The sequence below is a fragment of the Marmota marmota genome, unplaced genomic scaffold (genome assembly GCF_001458135.2).
Source record: "Marmota marmota marmota unplaced genomic scaffold, marMar, whole genome shotgun sequence".
Lineage (NCBI taxonomy): Eukaryota > Metazoa > Chordata > Mammalia > Rodentia > Sciuridae > Marmota > Marmota marmota.
Window position 1 is genome coordinate 6,278,410 of NW_026000000.1, and position 22,553 is coordinate 6,300,962.

Consider the following 22,553-nt stretch of genomic DNA (forward strand, 5'->3'; position numbering starts at 1 on the left):
TTGAACTTAGTTGCTCTTTAATTCCACACAAGATTTAAAAGATGGAATTGGTATATCATACTAGAAGGGAACTACCATGTGGTGCTATTGTAGAATATAACTACAATCATCTAGAAAATACTTCTACTCCACGCATCTTTCATGAAATAATCTAATCTGATCTAAAATCAATCTAACAATTCAGTTTAAAGAACTCAATGGGAATAACACGGGGCCACCTGGCAAATGTAGAGCAAATGTAGATATCCATATGAAACCATAAATTAGCAGATTTCACTATATTATCACAAAACACTCCTTTGGGCATTTCTCATCAAACTCCAGAGTAGACAAACAAAGGGAGGATTCCCATAAATTACTATATGTAAGGATGGAATCATTTAATATGAAAAGCAATTTCACAAGTCTTTGTCCAATGTTTGTTCACTGGGTCCCTCTGTTAAGCTTCATATACATAAAAGCATATAGTTTTAAAGAATATGATTATGACTCATTCAACTCTTCAAAACCCTGGTAAACAGATTATTCCTTCATCCTTTTGTTCCTCATGCAGTAATGAGGCACACATTGAAATCTGATGCACAGCATAAAGATTCCCTCATTATGACTGCATTTGTATAGTTGACACCACATTGCCAATGATAGTGAGTTAAAAACCCTGGATAAAAGAAAACTAGAAACTTAGTCTAGTTTGCTTTCTCAGATAGAGTCAATAACATACTTTGAAAAAAAATACTATATCAATATATCACATAAAATAATTTTGTTTATTTTGAAAATTGAAGTGTAACAATTTAAAATATCTATCCTATAATTTCTTTAATTTTCACACTGTAGATTTAAGAAAGAATGATCTTCCCTAATCAACCTTTTTAAATTAACTACACAGTTTTAGGAGCAAAACGTAGATTAACAGTCACGATCACTTCAGAGATGACAGTGAGGGAGGGTTGGCAATGGTGAGGACAAGGCTCCCACCATTGACACATTTGCACATATTAATTTCAATGCAATTAAATCAGCACACGATTATTCAACAATGACAATAGGATTCAACTGTAAATTTGAGAAGAATGAATTGGATTGTGTGTTCATCCAAGTTGATCACATTTTGCTTGCAGACCTAAACACAGATTCTCAGTTATAGCCTTAAAGATGTCACGCACAGCCACCACATTTAATATGCTTTTTTCAAGAGTTCTATTTAAAATTTTCCTCAGCATTCTATAAATTTTCAACTAAAAAAATGATAAATTGATGAAACATGAATGCTTCTCTCTGGAAGTTGTTTTGCACCCCAGGTGAATTTCTGGAGCAAATGACAAATCCCTCCATATACCAACTATTGGAACTAAATGAGTTAACCCTAAATCTCATACCAAAAAAAAAAAAAAAAAGGTGGGGGGAGGGTGAGAGGAAGAGGAAGGAAAGAAAGAAATAAAACAAGGCATAAAAACAACCCTAATGGCTGGCCAACGATTTCATTAAAATTAGTGAACAGATTCAGGCCATATGATCTAGGCCAGTGTTTTCCAAACATTAATGCCATATGGTGTTTCTGGGCAATAAGCTACGGATTCCTGGGGCCATCTACTGTTACTTTGATGTATAACCTAGGAATGTGATATTTTAACAGGCACCTTATTTTATTTTGATGGAGATTTTTATGTATGTTCCCCCATAGAAGAGAAATCAGAAAATAAGGTCCATTGGAAAATATTTCAGGAATGGTTGGGCAAAAGAACAAAATGGGAAAAATTTGAAATAGTTATGACTATCAAAAGCATATTAAATACCTTTGAAAATACTAAATATTTATATTCCACTTATATAGATCTCATTCCTAATTAACATATTAAAATAGTATATTAATAATAAACTATTTTTAAGGAATAGATTTACATCTTGATTTATAATGCCCAAAAGGTATATTTATACCTATTTCTGGTATCTGGTAATTCAGGGCAGGATACTAGCAGTTAACTTGCATGAGGCCTTTCAGTCCTCTAGAGAGAAATGAGAATGGATTTAAGCTTCTGGCTCTCAGCTGGATTTTGACCTCAATTCACCAATGTCTGATTTCCCTCTGTGGAGTATTTCCGTTCTCCATGGAAGTTAGATTTAGCAATTTGACTTGCTTTGACCATTGAAAGGTGGATCTGTCACTTCAAGGAGAATCTTTAAGAGCCAATTCGTGCTTCATTATATTCTCTTTTTCCTCTAAGGTTGTAATGGGCAATTCATCAATAGTGGCTGCCCTGTCAGTTTCAAAAGAGAATGTGAATGGCAGTGAGCAAGAGCAAAGCACTTACTAAGGCTTTAGAGTGAAATACATGGCTTTGGACCACTAGGATTCTAGCTTTGTCTATTTCTGCTGCATGACCTTGCCTGTTTCAATTCATAAAATACCACACACATACAGAAGAAAGACAAGGTCTGACCCAGCCTCTGCAAGTGTTTTGCCAATACAAATAACACACTTTCAGGCACAAGATACCAGAATAAATCATAAGACCTTGAATCATAGTAAAGACTTGGTAAATTCATTCAAATGCATAATCTTTTGATAAAAAGCATTTCAAATGTGACATTGAAAAAATATGACATGAAAAAGGTAGACCTCAACTCAGTAATGGGCATAAACATTCTCAGGACCCAGGCCATTTAAAATTGGTGTAAAGAGTTATTTGGGCAATTTATGTGAAGACTCACCTTTTGAAGCACCAGGTTGAGTCATGAGAAACAATGAATCTAGTAGAAAGTATGTTAGTTATGAGATTGGGGGTTTACAATTCCTAGGAAGAACAGGATTCCTGGAAAGATGCGAGAGCTACAGAGTTAAAACAATAAAAACAAGTTGGAATGGAATCAAAGTGCAACCTAAACTATAATTCTGATATATGTATCCCTTGTTAAGTTACACATGCCATAAATTGCTTTAAATTTGCACAGTTTTGTGAATTTCCCAAGGCTTTAGTTTCCTTATCCACAAGATTAATCTTTTTAGTAATTATTCTTTTTAGTAATACAATTGTGTGATTCTAAATTACTTCATTTTCTGAATCTCTCTTTCCTTATTTTTTAACAGCAGGTATTGCCAAACTATAGTCCACGGACCCAATCTGGCTCGCAGTCTATTTGCAAATAAAGTTTTTATAGAACAAAACTAATAGATACCATCTATAGCTGCTTTCATGCTACAACATTTGATTTGAGTAGCTATGTAGAAGCTGTATAGTAAGTAAAACCTATAATAGTTAATACCTGATCCTTTTCAGAAAAGCTTGTCAACACTTGATTAAAAGGGAAAACTTACAACGAACCAGTGGTTTTCATATGGAATTTTCCATAAAGCCTCAGTTCACTGAGATGGTCTCTCCTAGGCCATCTGGATAGAATGACTAGAGAAATATGGGTTGAAAGAAAGGGACGCACAGTGAGTAGGCTCCAAGGGCTCCAGATTTCTAATTCTAATTCGGCCAAAGAAGTTCTAATATTATCTGTTCCACGACTAGGGATGTGATTGGCATTCATTCATCTGAAGAAATGATTGTGCTGTTTTAGATCATATTTGAGGTTCTTTTCATGTGTGAGTTTCTATGTGGAGAGAAGCTAATGGCTTAATTTCCTGATTCAACTGGTGATACAGGTGATTCACTTCATGAACAATGATCAGATTGAATGCTTGTAATTATACTCAAATTTACTTTAAAAAGATTGAGACCTGTATCAAATAAAATAAGTGATATACCAAAATTTGCACATTCCATACTACTTCTTGATCTGTGTAAGTTCAAAGGTGAAATATTGTTTTTGCCCCCCGCTTTTTTGCATGTTTTATAACTTTTCCCACATACAGAAACAGCTTCCATTTAATACATATATTTTTAAATCTTCCTTTCTTATTAGGGTCCAGATTATCTTTGAAAAAAAAGTCAATATATAGGAATTTCCAGTTCCCATCAACCACCTCTGATTTCCCTAAGAATGCAGTCAAATTAATGAGGTCACTTCCCAATGTCCTTTAAAATCAGCCCTGAGTCTTTGCTTGACTTCCAGCCTTTTGCAACTACTTAGAGTTGTACATAGAATTTTTTATTCCTTTTTATTGTCTTACTTTTCAATGGCCATCTCAAGTTCTACAGATCTCAGAAAAGGCATAACTACCTTCAAAAAGCTTTTTCTGACATGTTTAAGATTTTTTGTCAATAAGCCCTTGTCCAAATTCTGAATATTGACATTAATTTTTTTTCTTAAAATAGTGGATGAGGAGTCTGCAAAACCTGATTTTTTTCCATGCTGTTCATCATCTTTAGGCTATCAGGAGACATCAGAAAGGTAATAAGTCTACTGGGATTATAGAAGGACTTCTTGGAGGCACAATTATAGATTGTACCAAACATATTTGGATATACTTCATTTCAATTTGGCATATAAAACCATTAGATTTACACAAAGACAATTTGAGGTATAATTATTTGTATTACAAAAAGGTGAGGCTTCATGAGACTAACAATGATGCATTGAAGATTTCCTTTTGGATATAAGTATGTTATTGGAGGAGCACTAAACTTGTAGGGAGGAGACAGGGAGTTTCAGAAAAGATCCTGATTCTGATGCTAATCTGCCATGCAACTTTGAGTAAGTAATTTCAATTTTCTGTATTTTCCCTATCTGGAAATAAAGATCTTTCAGGACTTTTACTTGCAGCAAAAATTTCAAAGAAAGAAAAAATATTTAAAAATAAATAAGTACTCAGTATATACAAAAACTAAAAGGGAAACTCTTGGTAAACTAGAAAGAATGAGAAACTCCTGCAAAAGGAAAAAGTAAGCCAGAAGCCAAAGATGGTTGTCTCAGTGTTTTAGTCAGTTTTTTCACTGCTGTGACTTAAAGACCCAACCAGAACAATTTTAGGGGAGGTGAGGCTAAACATCATGGCTGAAGAGTGTGGCCAACAGAAGCAACTCACATCATGGTCAGGAAGCAGAGAGAGAGACTCCATGCTCCAGATGCAAAATATATACCCCAATGAACCACTTCCTCCAGCCACACCCCACCTGCCTCTAGTTACCATGAAATTAATCTCATCAGGAATTAATTCACTGATTAGGTTAAGGCTATAGCCCAATCATTTCTCCTCTAAATTATGAGCTTTTGGGGAACACCACATCTAAATCATAACAGTTACAGAAAAAGAAAGAAGTTGCGACTCAGGACCCTCAAGGGAGAGATCAATGCTGAAAGGTAAGAGAAATACCAAGGATGCATATCAACAGAGAAATGATGGAAGAGAAATGCCAGGCAACCAACAGGAGTGTGCAGAGGGATGTTTAAGAGGATAGGCCCTCACAATGTGTCCATTTAAATCAAAGTTTTAAACACACTTTGACAGTCACAATTGCTCCATATCGCTCATGACTACCACACAGGTCAGTGGAGATTCCAGAATATTTCTAAGGACACAGAAAATTATATCAGACGTATGTGCTGACCTAAGATGTCACAGCAGAAGGAGTCAATTTATAGGCACGCGCAAGCTGTAACTTCATCTGTATGTACAAATGGAAGGGAAAAGATAATTTTGTTCTCAGACTTTTCCAGATAAGAGAGGGAAAACAAATATATTTCATGTCATATTAGGAGGTTGACCCAACTTGATTCCAAAAGCAGACATCAGTAATGCAAGAAAGACAAAAAATTAGAGGTCAATATCTCTCATGAACGTAGACACAAAAACACTAATCAAAATATTAGCAAAATGCGGGGCCTGGGATTATGGCTCAGCAGTAGAGCACTTGGCTCACACATGTGAGGCACTGGGTTAATCCTCAGCACCACATAAAAATAAATAAATAAACAAAATAAAGGTATTGTTTCCATCTACAACTAAAACAAAGTTTTTTTTAATTAGCAAAATGCACTAATGTATGCATCTTAAAAGTGGCTAGCTTCATTATATCTCAGGAATATGAAGATGGTAAAGCATAAAAACGTTGCCTGATTATATACTTCATCAATTTGACAATTAAAGGCAAATACATTATCTTTTCAGTTATCTTTTTTATGAATGAAGTTGAATGGCAAAAAATATTTAGTAAAATTAAAGTAATAATCATTTATTTTGCAAATATATTCTGTTCACCTTTTTTCTTTTTAGGAAAGGTTTTGTATTTTATTGTGGTCAATTTATCAATCTGTATAATTTATGGTTTGTATCTTACATAACAAATCTTCCCCTATGAAGTCATTGGTAAAGAGATATGCTCTTATTTCTAAAATTTTAAATTTTGTTATTTACAGTAGGCCTTTAATATCCCTGTAATGATTTTTTTTAAATGGGTGACTATGTTGTACTTTCATTTTTCTGTATGGCTGCTCAATTTTTCCAGTTTATATATATGTATATGCGTGTTATATATATGTATATCACTCTTTCTCAGTTATCTTTGAAATATTTGCCTTTCTCTGCAGAAGTATAAGCTGGCTTAAGTATTGTACCTTTATAAAATTTCTTTATATTCTGTAGTATAACCCCCAACATCTAGCTTTGTTGTCTTTAAAATATCTTAGCTAGCTATAGTCCTTTTTTCCAAAGTATTAAAACAAAATGTTTACATTTCATGAAACAACCTTCTAGAGTTTTGATTAGATTTACTTGAAATTCATAAATTAATTTGTGGAAGAAAGTATAAGTCTAATGTTATGGTATTAGCTTTTTCCACCCTTGGACATTATTAACATCTTCTAAAATATCTTAACATTTTACAATAAGAGTTCATGTGTATCTTTTATTGTTATTTAAAGGACTTCTTTGAAAATATTATGCTCTTGAATTCTTTATCGGCACAGAGGAAGTCCATTTGTTTTGTGAATATTGCTCTATCCAGCATCCACGGTGGAACTTTATTAATTTGTCTCTTAGGTTATTTCTAAGGATATTATTGACTCTGAATAATGAAATGTTTTATTAAATTCTAGTTACTGATTTGTTTTCTTGAATTAATGGACTTACTGTGACCCCAAGTAAATAGTTGTATATTAATGAAATTTCAGGTGGCATTCTTGCCTTTTACCTGGTTTACAATTTCATGCCAGGAGGCTGAGTTGTGGTTCAGTTGTAGAGTGCTTGCCTAGCATGTGTGAGGCACTGGGTTCAATCCTCAGCACCATATAAAAATAAATTAATAATAATAACAATAATAATAAAGTTATTAAAAAATTTCATGCCAGGCAAGGTGGCCCACATCTGTAATCCCAGCAGCTCTGGAGGCTGAGGCAGGAGGGTTATGAGTTCAAAGCCAGCCTCAGCAAAAGTGAGGTGCTAAGCAACTCAGTGAGACCCTGTCTGTAAATAAAATACAAAATAGGGCTGAGGATGTGGCACAGTGGTTGAGTACCCCTGAGTTCAATTCCTGGTACCAAAAATAATAATAATAAATTAAAAAAATTATTGTTAGATGTTTGATATAAGTTTTATATATGTATATATGGAGCATGTTAAGTATGCTCTTAGTTTGTCAATCTTTTAAAAATCATGATTAGCTATTTAATTGTATCAAAATAGCTCACATGTGAGATTTTGGGGGATACCACATCTAAATCATAATACTCAGTAATAGGAAAAGAAAAAAGTGTGGCTCAGGAGCCTCAAGGGAGAGATCAGTGCAGAAAGGTAAGAGAAATACCAAGGATGAGTATACTAAGATGGTTACATGGTTTCTTCTTAATTGGTTATTGTAGTAGACTTGGAAGATGTTATAGATTTTTAACATTAAAACACTAGTTCTTCCTTGGCTCAAATTCAACTTTGTCATGGCATGCATTTTTAACATATTGGTGTTTCTGATTTATCAATATTATATTTTAGATTTTTATATCTAAGATCTTAAGAGAGGAAACTAAAATTTCCCTTTCTTGAACTATTCTTTTTTCAAGGCTATAACTAGCCTAATTAGCTATCTTATGTCTTCTTTTACAGAAAACAGAAAAATATAAATATTCTTTGTTAATAATCACTAACCATACATTTATAATTTTCAACTATTAGATTTCAACCAAAATTTAAATATAACAAATGTTTACAATATAGAACAATGTAAACTTTTCATGTACTGCTGGTGTAAATGGCAACTATTACAATTCTGAAGAACAATTTCATACCATTTTGTAAAGTTGAAATATTCTAAAACTCAACACTTCTACTTTTTGGTATATTTTATAGAAAAAAAAATGTATATGTGTACTAGGAGATATATATATGATTGGAAATCAAACTGTTCATCACCTAGATAATGACAATAAATATAAAAGCAAAAATAGATGTATTCGCCATATAAAAGCAAAACTAGATGTATCAGCTAACTGTAACAGGGACTAATCTTACAAAAAATGCTGAATGAGAAACTCTGCATAATAATGGTCTGATAGCATTCAGATTAACATTTTATTAATATGAAAGAAAGTGAAAGAGGTTCCATTTCTGGAGAAATGGCAGGTTAGGTTATTAAGGTCAACACTTGTGCTGAGAAGTTAACTGGTTCACTGGAATTGCATTTGCTCTTTGGTTTTATGGCCACCTGGGATAATGGATATTTTTAGTAGTTAACATTCAGGAACTGCTATTTTAAAAATTAAATTACATACAATTATAATTATGTTATATAAAAATAATATACAAATGTTATGTAATATATAAATAAAATATAAATACTCACAAGTAATTACTTCTAAAATATTTTACTTCATTGTACTATTACCTATATTCTGGAGATTATGCACGTCATTTTTGTCCAGATGGTGTAAATACTATGGAGTAGTGAGCCTCTCCCCCATACTCCATGGTTAGTAGACTCACATTTTTCATGTGACTTGCCTGTGGAGATTAATTGTGTGCATCAATTTAGCTATACAAGAGGTGCTCAGACAGGTGGTAAACTTTTTTCTAGGTGTTTCTGTTAGAGTCTCCAGAAGAAATCAGTATTTGAATTGGAGACTGAGAAGGCCAGCCCTCTCCTGTCAGGAGCAATTGATTGCCCAAATGGATCAAAAGCCAGAAGGAAGAGTGAATTTCTCTGTTCTTGACCTGGGGCATCCATCTTCTCCTACAGTCAGAAATCAAGCTGATTGTCAGACCAAAGGACTTTGAGATTTATACTTGATTACCCCCCCACACACACACACACATGCACATATGCATACTCACACAAACACACCAGCCTCAGCCTCAGATTATTGGTGTCCTTGGTTCTCAGGCCTTTGGCCTTGTACCGATGGATACCACCAACTCACTTGTTCTCCACCTTTCAGGCATCATATCAGTGCCTTCTCAGCCTCCATAGTCACCAGAGCCAACTCCCACAGAAAATCTCCTTTTACAGTTCAACATATATCCTCTTGGTATTGTTTCTCTGGAGAAACATTAATAATAGAGAGACACTCCTTGATTTATGATGAGGCTATGCCCTGGTAAACCTATCATAGATTTTTAAGTGTAAATCCAAAATGCATTTAATGCACTTAGCCTACAGAGTCTGGCTTAGTAGCACAACATACTGCAGAGTATGGATTTTGTCTTCTTGTAATAATGTGGCTTACTGGAAGCTGCCAATCGCTGCTGCCACTACTGGTCATCTCAAAAGAGTTTTGTACAGCATGTCATCAGCCCTGATATCCCGGGAATGATCAAAAAATAAAAATTTTGGGCTGTGGTTGTGGCACAGTGGTAAAGAGCTTGCCTTGCATGTGTGAGGCTCTGGGTTTGAGTCTCAGCATCGAATATAAATAAATAAATAAATAAATAAATAATAAAATAAAGTTCTATCAACAACTAAAATTTAAAAAAAAAATAAAAATTTGCATATGGCTTTCTATAAATGAATGTCACTTTTGTACAATTACCAAGTTGAAAAATTCCAAGTTGAACCATTTTAAGTTAGGGAACATCTATGTGGTCCATGGTAGGATAATTCACAGAAATCACTAAAAATTGAAAATCAAGGCTGAATTTAGAGCCAAAGTTCAAAGTGGTTTTAGTGTATGACTTCCAGAGTTTTTAACAGACTTTTTTTTTTAAAAAGAAAACAAGGCACTTCAAATTGACAAATACTTCTCATTCTATGCCCATAAAACCAGGAATCAATTACTTTCTCACTTTTTACAAGCTTACAAATAAAAACTCCACTTATCTATTTACTTATTTATTTTTCTAATCTCAGTTTTCAATAAAAGCATAGCAAGGTAATTTTCCAAATTTAGGATTTTGCCTGCAAATCAGAAACTTTAAATGCAAAGAAAATACACACTTTTAGACCTTTAGACCTCAAAGTTTTAGCCACAGTTCCCTCCCTTCTAAAATTATTAGCAAATGCAAATGATAATAGGAAATGCTATTAACAAAAAGGAGTAGGAGATATGCCTCAGAGAGAAACCTAATTAGCCATTCCACTCTTTGCTTTGACACTTCCATACCTTTTAAGTAAGTTTGTAGCCAAGATCAACTCTCAAAACTGTTGATATTTGCAAAATGCTTTGCACTAATTTGTTAAATTTAGAGGTTACTGTAAACCATGTTTTTCTTGTTGTAAATAAAAATAATCATCAGAATTTCAACAATATTGTGAGAAAAAGATGGAGCCCCTATGGAGTATCAAAAAATATAATGGAAACAATGACATCTTGAGAACTTGTGATTATGGTCAATTTGCTTCTTGAAAGTTGTTTTTCAAGTATATTTTAGAATATATTACCAAAATAATTGTATATAATTTTTTACTTAGTATATAGCTTGTTAACGAAAAGTTTAATACCCAATAAATGTTGTAATGAATGTTTATAAATAGTATTTCTCACACACCTTCCAGTATCCACTAAAAGTAATCCTAATAGCAGAGCAGCATTATTTTATGCCTGGATTTTTCAAGCAAAAATGAGCTGTAATAAAATTATTAGAGGGCTGGGGTTGAGGCTCTGTGGTAAAGCGCTTGCTTAGCATGTGTGAGGCACTAGGTTCTATCCTCAGCACCACATAAAAACATACATAAACAAAATAAAATTATCAAATATTAATTTACATGTTATATTTTGCCAGGAGCTGCACTGTCAGTATGTTGATTAATTAATTTTTCCAGCTGTTCCTTTTTTACTGGTACATCATGTTGGCTTTAGTGAAATGGAAATATATTATTGTTTGGCACAAATCTCTTGGTTTGCACCCTCTTTTTGAAAATTGGAACTTAAAATTATTAGCACTTTCTCATTCGATAACATTTTTATTTCATAAAATAATATTTTATAAAAAGTTATAAATGTTCCTAATATTTATTCAGCCTAGAATGTTCCTATAATGTGGTATTTGTAATAATCTGAAGTCCTGAAATTTTTACTCAGGAATGCAAATCAAAGTCTATAAATTTCCATCAAACTAAACATTTACTGATAAACTTTGTCTCCGACTCCAGTTCATCTTTAGAATTTGATGTTGAAACTACTAGATGCTATCATTTTGATTCTAACGTGTTAATTTCATTAATGTTTCGTTAATGTTCATTTAAACTCTTCTACGAACAAGTATTGTGAGGAACATTAAGAATTAGAAAATATTTAGCCCCGAAGAGTTAGCGGCATAGGAGGTGAAGATGCTACGCAATATACAACTTAACAGGACCTGCAAAATAAATCTCCAAGAGTCAACTAGGGTAATAAATCCTTTACATCTTCGCTCTGAAGAACTTCTACAAAAAGTCCATTAGGGGGCAGCAGAAGAGCGGATTTGCCCCACTTCCCTCCAGATGCCGGAGACAGCGGAGCCCAAGTCCCCCGAGAGCAGCAATCTTCCCCTCCATAGCCTTTCCCCTCCTCTGCCCACCCCCTTCTAATTAAGTCAGAAGGGCCTGTATTTATTTGCCCATGAACTGACACAGCAAACCAACAGCAGCCATTGTAGTGTGAATGGATTTGCGATCAGGCAAGGGCCTTCAGCCGGGATTAGCCGCCCTGCAGCCGGATGAATGTGCTGAGCACAAAGTCCGCCCAAAGCCGAGCAAACGGACGATTTGTGAAAACGCCATCCTGGCTCAAGTCTGATTAAGACCGGGAGTCCCCAGGCCGTTTGATCTCCGCTCATCAAAGAGAGTCTTTAAACAAGCTTCATTTTACACTACTGTATGCTGGCGACGGTTGTGACACTGAAGGCAGAAACCGTGAGCACCCTGCCCCAGAGCGCACGAACAATGAGAACTGGCCGAGTGGTGAAGTGCAGGGCGCGAGGCCTGCCTGCGGGGAACGCCCAGCGCTGCTGGGGGCTTCGGGGTCTGCCGCACAGGTAGTTCCCCCACTTTCCTGCTTACATCAACTCGTGGACTCCTCTGAAAAGAAATACTTTTGTGTAAACTCAGGGGTGGTGATAAAGAATCCTTGCAGTAATTATATGTCGGCCCCCCACCACCACCACCACCCCGCCCCTAAAAGTCAATAGTTCTGTATCTCAGCCACATCTTAGTCCTCTTTGGCGTCTCAAGGTCCTGCTATTATTCACCTCAAGATTCCAATGCGATTCACTAAGTTTAAAACTGAACAGTAGTTGGAAAAGTTGGTTCCAAAACATGACATTACAACCAGTTTTGTGATTAAAAGAACAGGCTCTTCATAGACACACACACACACACACACACACACACACACACACACACACCTGGTTCAAGTAATTCACCTTATTTCCAGGGACTTAAACTTTACCTGCCATTCTCTTTAAAGTCAACATGTTCACAGTACTGATTGATGTCAATGATTTTTACTTTATGCTTAGGCTGCCTAAAAGAACAGACCCCTTGCAAGCCATTCTTAACCAGAATACAAAAGATCTGTGACAACACTTGGAGAGACGATTTGGTAGTCAGAAGGGACCTCTCCCCACTCCCCTGCATCCCATTTTATGAATGAAAAACCAATACCAGCATTAAGAGTTAAATGACTTTATTAAGCATATGCACTGGCTGGCAGCTGGCAGAGGGGAATTGCCCCAACCTCCTGACACCATGGCATGAAGCCCTTTTTGGTCATGATCCTTAGAGAATGCCTACATTATAAAGAAGGTAATAACAGGGACCTAATGACATGGAGGAAAACAATTTTTTTCTAGATGTGGAGGCTGTCTCATAAGCATCCTACTTTCTGCTGACACTGGTTTATCTTCATGGTTGGAAATATTAAATCCTTTAGGATTAACATCTATTAAGGGAGCTGCTCCACTATCTACACCACAGACTTTTCTGAGTGTCAGATCATGAGAAAAGATGCAGGAAGTGTCTGGTTTAGGGACCATCCTCACTGGTTTTTGCTCAATTTATTCTGAGTTCTGGGCTTTAGGCTCAGATTAGTTTTTAATGACCTGCTCCAGTATTTTCTTAGCAAGTTTAGAAAGCTACTATGAAACTTGATTTATCTGGGCTGTCCATCAACGTAATCATTGTCAAATCTCGCCTTCTCTTTGTACTGCAGTCTAGAGAAAATCCAGCCTCTCTAGGGAATCATAACATGGGCCTGGTGTGAAAGGTCTTTTAACATCATGAAGAGCATTTAAGACCAAAAATCCTTTAAAGGCCAATGAGAAAGCCATAACACTTTTTATTAAACACCAGGAATGAGGAATCCCTGCAATAAAGTCAAGATTGCTACTAACAAAAATGTTAGCAACTGGAACCATTTACTCACTGTTTTCTAGTAAAGAAAAATTGAATGGCAACAAATCTACTTCATCTAATTTAACAAAGGGAAAGAGGGAAAGAAAGGAGGAAAGGAAGGAGGGAGAGAGGGAAGTAGGAAATTTAAAAGGCAGCAGTCACAAAAGAATCTGAAATAATAAAGATGGAAAAATAGTTTGCAAATAGCATAGTGCTTTTTAGAGTGTATCTTTTTGTCTACTTCATGAAGAGGTTCATGAATATTCTATGCATGGTATTCAGCATTTAAAATACCAAGGAAGGCATGTCATATTATATCATTCCTGAGTTACTACTATTGGTAAACATATTTCTCTTGTTTTAAAATCTAATATGAAGTATTAAATTTATTGTGTTGACTCTGGTCCTATTTAAGCCAGATTAAATAAGAGGCAAGATTTCCTATAGGACAAAATAATAGAGTTTAAAAGAATAAATACACCTGCTGGGATTCCTGCCACCTTTGTCACCCAGCTGTAGGAGAGACTCAGAGAATCATTAGAACTTCCTCTTCCTGAAATGTGTCAGTCACAGTTCCTGGTCCTTTTTCTTTCTTTCCTATGACCAAAATACAAACTGTTTTGAAATATATCTATATCTATATCTATATCTATATCTATATCTATATATATATATCATCATATCCATGTAAATACATTGTGTGTCTTCAACCATTCAGAGACTGAAAGACTTTGCAGGACAAGGAGACTGCCTTTAATAGTTTCTGAGCTATACTCCCAACGATGGGCACCACTGAATGTTAACTGGTACTGAAGGAGCGATGAACTACACTTCACCTCTTTACTTGCTGTTTACTCTTGATGCCTGTGAGAAAACGACAATTTAAATTATGGACAGATTGTTAAGTGGTGACTCTACTCAAAAATAAATTTCTCCATTTGGAATAAAAGATTGTCTTGCTATGAACTTGGCCTTCTCTGAGAGCGACCTACATAATTTCTTCCTTGTATTGTATGTTAGTTTTCTTTACCTGCTTCCAATAAATAATTTGAAGGTAGATAATGAGTATCATCTTTTATCAAATGCACCAAGTACAGTTCTTAGTAGGATATCTAATATTGATCTATTCATTATTAAATTTAAACTCATGAGAACTTCAAAAGGAAAATGAAAAATGGGGAGAAACCATCCTACTGGTTCCATTTGTGAATGCAAGCTTTTAGTGACTAAATTCATTAATATTAAATGTACCAATCATCTATTATATCTTACGAAAAGAGAACAAGGGATTGGCCTTTAGTGTGGCATAAGTATATTTCTAGAAATAGTTAAGTAGGCTAACAGGACCAGGAAAACACATTTTCTTTCTTGAGGTAGGCAGGGATTCTTTCCCCACATTTCAACATGACACAAATTTAAGACAGCTTGTGGATTTTCTAGTATATCAAAGGTGATCAACACACTGGTTATTGACATTGTTATTAATATTGTGCAAGTGATAGTGTGGTATGAAAATCTCTTGTTTCTTAGCCCTTTTTCCCTATAATACCTCTGTGCTTATGTAAACTTCAAGTCCACTGATTGGACTTGATCCTTATAATTAAAAAGGCAATGAAAAAAAATTTCCCCTTTGCTTCTAAATTCTCAATTTGTTCTAAAAATTTCTAGAGAACTATCCATGCCTACATGATTATACATGTTCATAATAAAACCTAAGGAAATATGTAGGATTTAATCCATGTCAGATTTAAACTGGAGATATCAATAAGCCATAGGAAAGTTCCCAAGATGGGTGGAATTTGGGGTGAGGACACCATCTGTAATTAGAAGCACCATGAAAGAATGGTGTAGAAAACATTATTAATAGGATTCTCAAACCCAAGAAACCAGAGCACAGACCACCACCAACTGCTTTTTAAATACCCCTCAACTTGAGGATTGTATCTCTTTAAGACTGGCTGTTTGTGCCTTGTGGCCCTCAGTCATGACCACTGTAGGTCAGCAGGTGGAGGAATTAACAGACAGCCTACAGGTTAGGGGAGCAATAATAAATATATTCCAGTCTTCTGTATTCAACAGTGGTTTACAATCATCTCCTCCTTTCCCCAACTCACAGAGTTTTCTTTTTTCTCACACCTCTAACATCAACCTACTTTTAAAATAATTATGTACATTTCTTGTGTTTTGTGGTTACTATAATCATATCATCTCTATATCTTTCAAAATTGCTATTTTTAGGATAAAGATAACTTGAACTTTATTCCCTAGAATGAGAAATCTGTCTCAAATATTCGTATTCACTGCACCCCTTCTCCCTACCCAACTAAAAAACAAAACAGAAAAAGGGAAAAAGTCAATAAACTGGATGGTTAGGGCATCTGATGCCTGGGCACTGGGCTTCCAATAGGTTTTTGTTGACTAGCTAGATGAGATTGCTAATTTATAAGCCTGACAATATTCTTAGACACCAGCGTTACTTTGTTATTTTTATACACTGATTTAAATGATGTCGAATTCACTGTCTAGTTCACTTTCTGTTCTCCTTTCCACAAAGTAGTCAATTATCTCCCTGGAGGCCGTATTCCTCCATCTGCGAAAGGTTTGACTCAGGATCAAACAAAAGCGTTCTCAAGCATTGCAATATGAAATACTAATGAGGAAGTCAGGCGCTAAGCCTTTAGGGTTTCTTATCTCCCTCCATTAACCCACCACTGAGAAGGGGGCACCAGAGAAGGACGACTGACCCCCGCACGCACGAGGGACCCTGTCCTCTTTGGCTCCGGGCCACTTTGATCTCGCGTGTCTGCCTAATCAAGTTCATCTACTGCCGCGACTGACCAGATTCAAAGAACCACATTAAATAGTTTGATTATCGGATGGTCATTTCCCTCTTTTCTCCACCCTTGATCTAATTTCCAAACGCTAGTCTCTCGCCTTCCACTCTAAACTTCCCATCAAAAGAGAATTAGGTCTTCTTCCTTCTTATCCTCGTTTGATGTGCAAATTTACTTCTCTTTGCACATTTTTCTCTCAGTGGAGGGGAGAGGGCGGGGTGAAGAGAAGCAACTGGACGAAGTGAAAGACCAGGACCTCACCCAAATCTGCAAATCAAAACACTGAAGGATTAATCAGCAACTTGCAAGGGCCACCTGGTCCTCTCGCAAAGATGTCCCCAACCCCTAGAGCCTTTGAATTACGGGCCGAGGTTGTATTTAATACGAAATATTATTTGTTTGCACAAGAAAGGAGTATTGGCTTAAGGGAAAAGGGTAGAAAGTGGTTTTGCAGAGTCTACCACTATTTGGCTCTGGAAAGTATTTCATATACAAGTAATCCAGTCCCTGCTGCAAAGAAACGCACCGTGTGCCCAGAATCCCTCCCGCCCTCTGCGTTTATTAACGTCCTCTGCTCTAATGCTCACTGATCTGTCTCCACGAAGGTGAGCTGGGCCAATAGAACAACCGTGCAAGGGAGAGGAGGGGTGAAGAGTGTCAAAATCCCCCCCCCCTTCATGTACACAAACACACCCCCTCCCAGCCCCTCCCAATGCTTTGAAATCCCATCCCGGCTTTGTTGTCTTCCCCGAGGGGCCGGAATGCTCAGAGCTCGCTGTATAAAGGCAGCCACCGTGGCGGTGGCGGCGCAGAGCTCCCTGCGCCCAGCAGTCAGGACTCTGAGATCGTTGGAGGCTCTGGGAACCTTAACTCTGTAGCCAGCCGCACCAGCAAGGTTTCCTTGGGATCAGGCTTGCAAAGTGACATCTCTCCTTTCTCTTTCTCCCGCTTGAGTACTTCTGAGATGACGGCTTTGGGCACTGTAGGAGCTGCTCCGTTCTTGGTCGCCCTGATAGCAGTTCTTTGCAGCCACTCTCTGCAGGGTGTGAGCGCCACCTTGAACTCGGTTCTGGTCAATTCCAACGCTATTAAGAACCTGCCCCCACCACTGGGCGGCGCTGCCGGGCACACAGGCTCTGCAGTCAGCGCTGCACCAGGAATTCTGTACGAGGGCGGGAACAAGTACCAGACCCTTGACAACTACCAGGTGAGAGGGGTCGCAGGGATCCAAGGACGCTGTGACTCTGAAGCGTTCCCATTTGGAGAGGAGGGTGCGGAGCCTTCTGGGTGACTGAGATTCAGGGCATCTTTGGAAATGCTGTATTTGGGAGCGGAGGGTGGCAACAGCTTTTGGAGAGTGTACAGATAGGGACTGAGATGAGTGTCCGGGTTCAGAAGTGTGGGTACTCGAATGCCGGGGCTCCTCAACTTCTCTCCGCTCCCTTCTCATAGCCTTACCCGTGCGCCGAGGACGAGGAGTGCAGCACCGACGAGTACTGTGCAAGTCCCACCCGCGGAGGGGGCGCCAGCGTGCAAATCTGTCTCGCCTGCCGGAAGCGCAGAAAACGCTGCATGCGTCACGCAATGTGCTGCCCAGGGAACTACTGCAAAAATGGTGAGTTCTACAACTCCAACAGTCCTGCATTCCAGCATCTACAGATAAAAGAAAATACTCTGCTCTGGAACTTTGCAGCACCGCCTCCCCCAAATGGGTGTTCTGTATGCAAGGTTCCCCTGAAATATCTTCATTATGAGTGTTTAATCTGGGAGAAGAAGAAAGTATGGGGGTCTAAATGATCCTTGTTCTCCTATGTCCCTGAATGAATTGACACTACTGTTTACTTCAGAGTGGCCCCCTCCATAAAACCTTATCGAGGGTAGCCTTGAGGTTAATTTGGGGCAGGGGAGGGGGCAGGGAGGAAGATGGGACCTGGGAAGGTCTGTGGGATCCATTTGAAAGAGAAACCAAAGAAAACAGCTGGCATTTCCTTGCTCTTTCCATTTTCATGGCTTGTCCAAACTGTCCTTTCTTCCTCATGGCCCCTGGAAGTTTAAACTGTTGTCAGGCAAAGGACAGAGTGATTTATCTGCACTGGCCATTTTTAAGGGATATCTTGGTACTCCAGCATCCAGGCCTTTTCAACCTTCCTCCTCTCTTCCCTAAAACTACTTCCTCTCCCCACAACCACGGATCCAAGAAAATTTAATGTCTCAAAAAGAGGTAGACTGAAGACAGCCAAAGAGGTCTCCAGAAATAAACTTACAGGGTGGCTAACCTCTTTGGGACCCAGCAGTATTCTAGGATGAACTAATTCAATCTCTGTAATATAGAAATTATAAAGTAACTGGTGGGTGAGATTGTAATCTTCCAGACAGCTGGATGTGCATTTGTTTAACAGTCTGGCAGTACCCATATAGCATGAAGAGCAGAAAAGTTATTTTTAAGAAAAAATTTTTATGTAATGTATCAGAAGGGTGCATTAAAAATTCCACAGAAATGTCACTGCACTACCACAGTTAGTGGGAAAGCACTTTTTAAGTGACTATACTGGAGATGTTGCAAATAACTAAACAGTATATCATTGATACTTTGTCCATCTGAAGAGTTTGCACTGACCCTGGGTGGAAAATTTGGTTTGTATTTAAAATAAGTTGACTACAATGAGATACCTCTAGATGCTGCAGGTATAATAGGCTGGCCCATCACAACTGTTAGCAACAACCCATTTCAACCTAGGAATTAATTGTTATTTCTCGCTTTCTCAGGAATATGTATGCCTTCTGATCATAGTCATTTTCATAGAGGGGATATTGAGGAAACCATCATTGAAAGCTTTGGTAATGATCACAGCACCTTGGATGGGTACTCCAGAAGAACCACCCTGTCTTCAAAAATATATCACACCAAAGGTACACTGAAGGACTTTAATGTTCATTCTTTGTTAGCACATCAGAAGTGTCTTTTGAATTGTCTTAGTGAAATGATGCAAGCTTAGCTTAAGCAAGCTTAACTATTTTTTCTACTGTCTCCTCCTTCCTAGGACAAGAAGGTTCTGTCTGTCTCCGATCATCAGACTGTGCCACAGGTTTGTGTTGTGCTAGACACTTCTGGTCCAAGATCTGTAAACCTGTCCTCAAAGAAGGTCAAGTATGCACCAAGCACAGGAGAAAAGGCTCCCATGGGCTGGAGATATTCCAGCGCTGTTACTGTGGAGAAGGTCTGACTTGCCGGATACAGAAAGATCACCATCAAGCCAGTAATTCTTCTAGGCTTCACACCTGTCAGAGACACTAAACCAGCTGTCCCAACACAGTGGACTCCTTTTATATAATATATGCTATGAAAATCTTTTATGACTTTTGTCAGCTCAATCCTAAGGATGAACAAATTTTGTGGTTATAGTTAAGCATTCCGATAATACCTTCTGAAAATCTGGAGTGTAAGAGCTTTGTTTCTTTATGGAACTCCCCTGTGTTTGCAGTAAATTACTGTATTGTAAATTCTCAGTGTGGCACTTCCTGTAAATGCAAGAAAACATTTAATTATTTTTCTAAAGGTGCTGCATTGCATTGTCTGTTGTTTCTCTTGTTATGTAAATTTTTGTACACATTCATTGTTATCTTGACTCTGATAAATAATCTATATTGAAATGAAATAAATAACTTCAGTTTATAGCTCCTAAATGCACACCCTTTTCCCTTTTAATTCTAGAGTCTAAACTTCAAGGAACTTTTTAAATATGAAAATGCTAGTTTATTCTCTGAAATGTACTGTCTCAATGCATAGATTAAATTTCTTTCTAGGCTGTGATAGTCCTTGAAATAAAATTTAACATTTAATATGAAATATTACAAGCATAGATAAATTTGGGGACTATGATCTTAGAGGAGAGAGAAAGAGGGAAAGAGAAAGTGTGTGTGTGTGTGTGTGTGTGTGTATGCACTTAAAGAAGAGAAATGTGATGTGTTTAAAGAAGATCAAAGAAAGTATATTGTCTACATGTTAAGACAATATTAGTATCTTTAAAGAAATGTGTTCTCTACTGATAAGCTCAAATGAATACGGTTGATTAAGGTTGAATGTTACATTAGTACTTTCAAAAACAATTCCCAACAAATTAGTAGTATTTTCCTTAAATGGACAATACTTTTGGGACAAAGAAAAAATTGTTCACAAAATATACCAAAGTACATGGTGGTTGGCAGGAAGAGGATGTGTATATGGAAAGACAGCCTGCAGATATATGCCAATTTTGTGCTGAATAAATTAATGTGAAGTATCTTAAATACTCCTACATGCAAGGAAGAATTGTTCTAATTACTTGAATTAAAAAATAATTATTAAATAACAATCACAAATCTTCTGATATTCCATTCCCTTGCTAGGTGAATTGAATATTTCACTTTGGGCTTAAAAAACAATCTACCAATTGGAATGAGGAGAAGGATGTATTGTTTAAAGATAACCCATGCCATAAAATCTGCATTTTTTCTTTGCCAAAATTGATATTTATACAGGGGAAAGGGAAGACGAACCTCCCAATTAATAGTTATTATGGAGTATTTCTGAAAGTCTGCATCAAAACCACAAAATGCTGGGTTCAGGGCATTCAAAGGATGGTAGCAACTGATCAATTATCCAAAAAAAGTTTCCTTAAATAGTGCAGCTGTCCTAGAATGTTTGTTGTTTTTGTGTTCCCGGAAGTGGTTGGTTTTAAAGGAGCTCAGTCCATAGTACACAAGCTGGGATTGGCTCTTCAGTGAGAGGGAACTGGCAGGGTGTCTGCTGCTATATTCCTTCTGTCTGAAGTCTCTGCTTCCTGGCCCAGGAGAAACTTTCTTTTTCTATATGTGCTTGTTTTCTGAAGTGCCAGGAAGGCCAGTTCTAAGGACTGCCTTCTTCAATAAAACACAATAGAGGAAAGGAAACAGGAAACCCTTTCATCAAAAAGAAGAAAGAAGGGCCTTCTGTTTTAGAGGGGAAAGGAGCAAATGTTGAAAGGGCCCTGGTTATTGGATCCCTTCCTTTCGGAGGAACCCACTGTGGACACAGACTGTCCACCTCTATACATCTCAGTCCATTATTCTATCCCTTCCTATTTCCCATCTCAGAATGGGGTGGGAGAGTGAGAAATCTACCAAGGAGGATACTTTTTCCTACCCCCTGGGAACTTAGAAATGAGATTCCCAAGAAAAAGAAATCTGCACATTTATGAAGTTGGAAAAAGTTATCAAAACTGTAGATGCTTTATTGGCTAGAAGGCAGAAGAGAAAGTCAGACAATACATACCTAAAAGAGGATCATTAAAGAAATCAAGAACTTTTACATAATGGCTGCTTAAAATATTTTGCATTGTTTAACTTTTAAATGATTTATTTTAATGGAAAATGTGTGCCTGTGGGAATATTTCACAAGGCATTTTATTTTGTGCTACTCTACACACTGCCCTACACCTCAATCTCTTTACTTGAGTGTTTTGCACAACATTCTGTGTCATATGGAAAGAGGTGACTCATCCTTTAACAGTTGCATCAAGTTTGTACTATGTTGCAATGGCTCTCCTCTATTTTATTCCACCAGTCATTACTGATAGACAATCAAATTGTTTCCACAGTTTGTGCTCTAACAAATACTGTGTCATAGATACAAGATTTTTGTATTCCTGTCCTGGTGTACTTGTAGGATAATGATTAAGGGTTTTTGTTTTTCAATTCTAATTTTTTTACTTAGAGAAATTTTGTTGAGTAGTTTAAACAATGAGAATATTTTGATTCCACCTTTTTAATATTAGTATTTTGACTGTCTGTTCAGAGTAGAGAATGCTTTTGTCACTGTAAATTCAATTCTAAGGCTAAAAGACATGCCCGTTACATTTGACGGGTCTGCTTATCACTAACCTAGTAATTATACACTCTTGCTAAATTTTATCAAAAGAGAAATAGGAAAATAAAGGCTGATCTTAACATTTTCACAGTAAACAGTAATCTCTGGCACATAGTCAAAGGTAAAGTTGCTTTAATTACTTTCATTTTAAAATAG

The 22,553-nt window shown here is 36.9% G+C and overlaps 1 protein-coding gene across 1 annotated transcript; it reads left to right on the forward strand.

The window, feature by feature from the left end:
* The first annotated feature begins 17,274 nt into the window (after window positions 1–17,274).
* Dkk1 (dickkopf WNT signaling pathway inhibitor 1) lies at window positions 17,275–20,360 on the forward strand. Its single transcript, XM_015498886.2, has 4 exons — window positions 17,275–17,720; window positions 17,966–18,128; window positions 19,280–19,423; window positions 19,555–20,360. The coding sequence occupies exons 1-4, from the start codon at window positions 17,478–17,480 to the stop codon at window positions 19,806–19,808; spliced, it is 804 nt and encodes a 267-aa protein (XP_015354372.1). The 5' UTR covers window positions 17,275–17,477; the 3' UTR covers window positions 19,809–20,360.
* Window positions 20,361–22,553: the final 2,193 nt, after the last annotated feature.

What these genes read in the sequence shown, in the direction of transcription:
- Dkk1 (XM_015498886.2), top strand. Translation starts at nt 17,478, where the DNA reads ATGACGGCTTTGGGCACTGTAGGAGCTGCTCCGTTCTTGGTCGCCCTG. An exon ending in AGGGAACTACTGCAAAAATG is followed by an intron (nt 18,129 to 19,279) that starts GTGAGTTCTACA and finishes TCGCTTTCTCAG; the next exon opens with GAATATGTATGCCTTCTGAT. An exon ending in AAAAATATATCACACCAAAG is followed by an intron (nt 19,424 to 19,554) that starts GTACACTGAAGG and finishes CCTCCTTCCTAG; the next exon opens with GACAAGAAGGTTCTGTCTGT.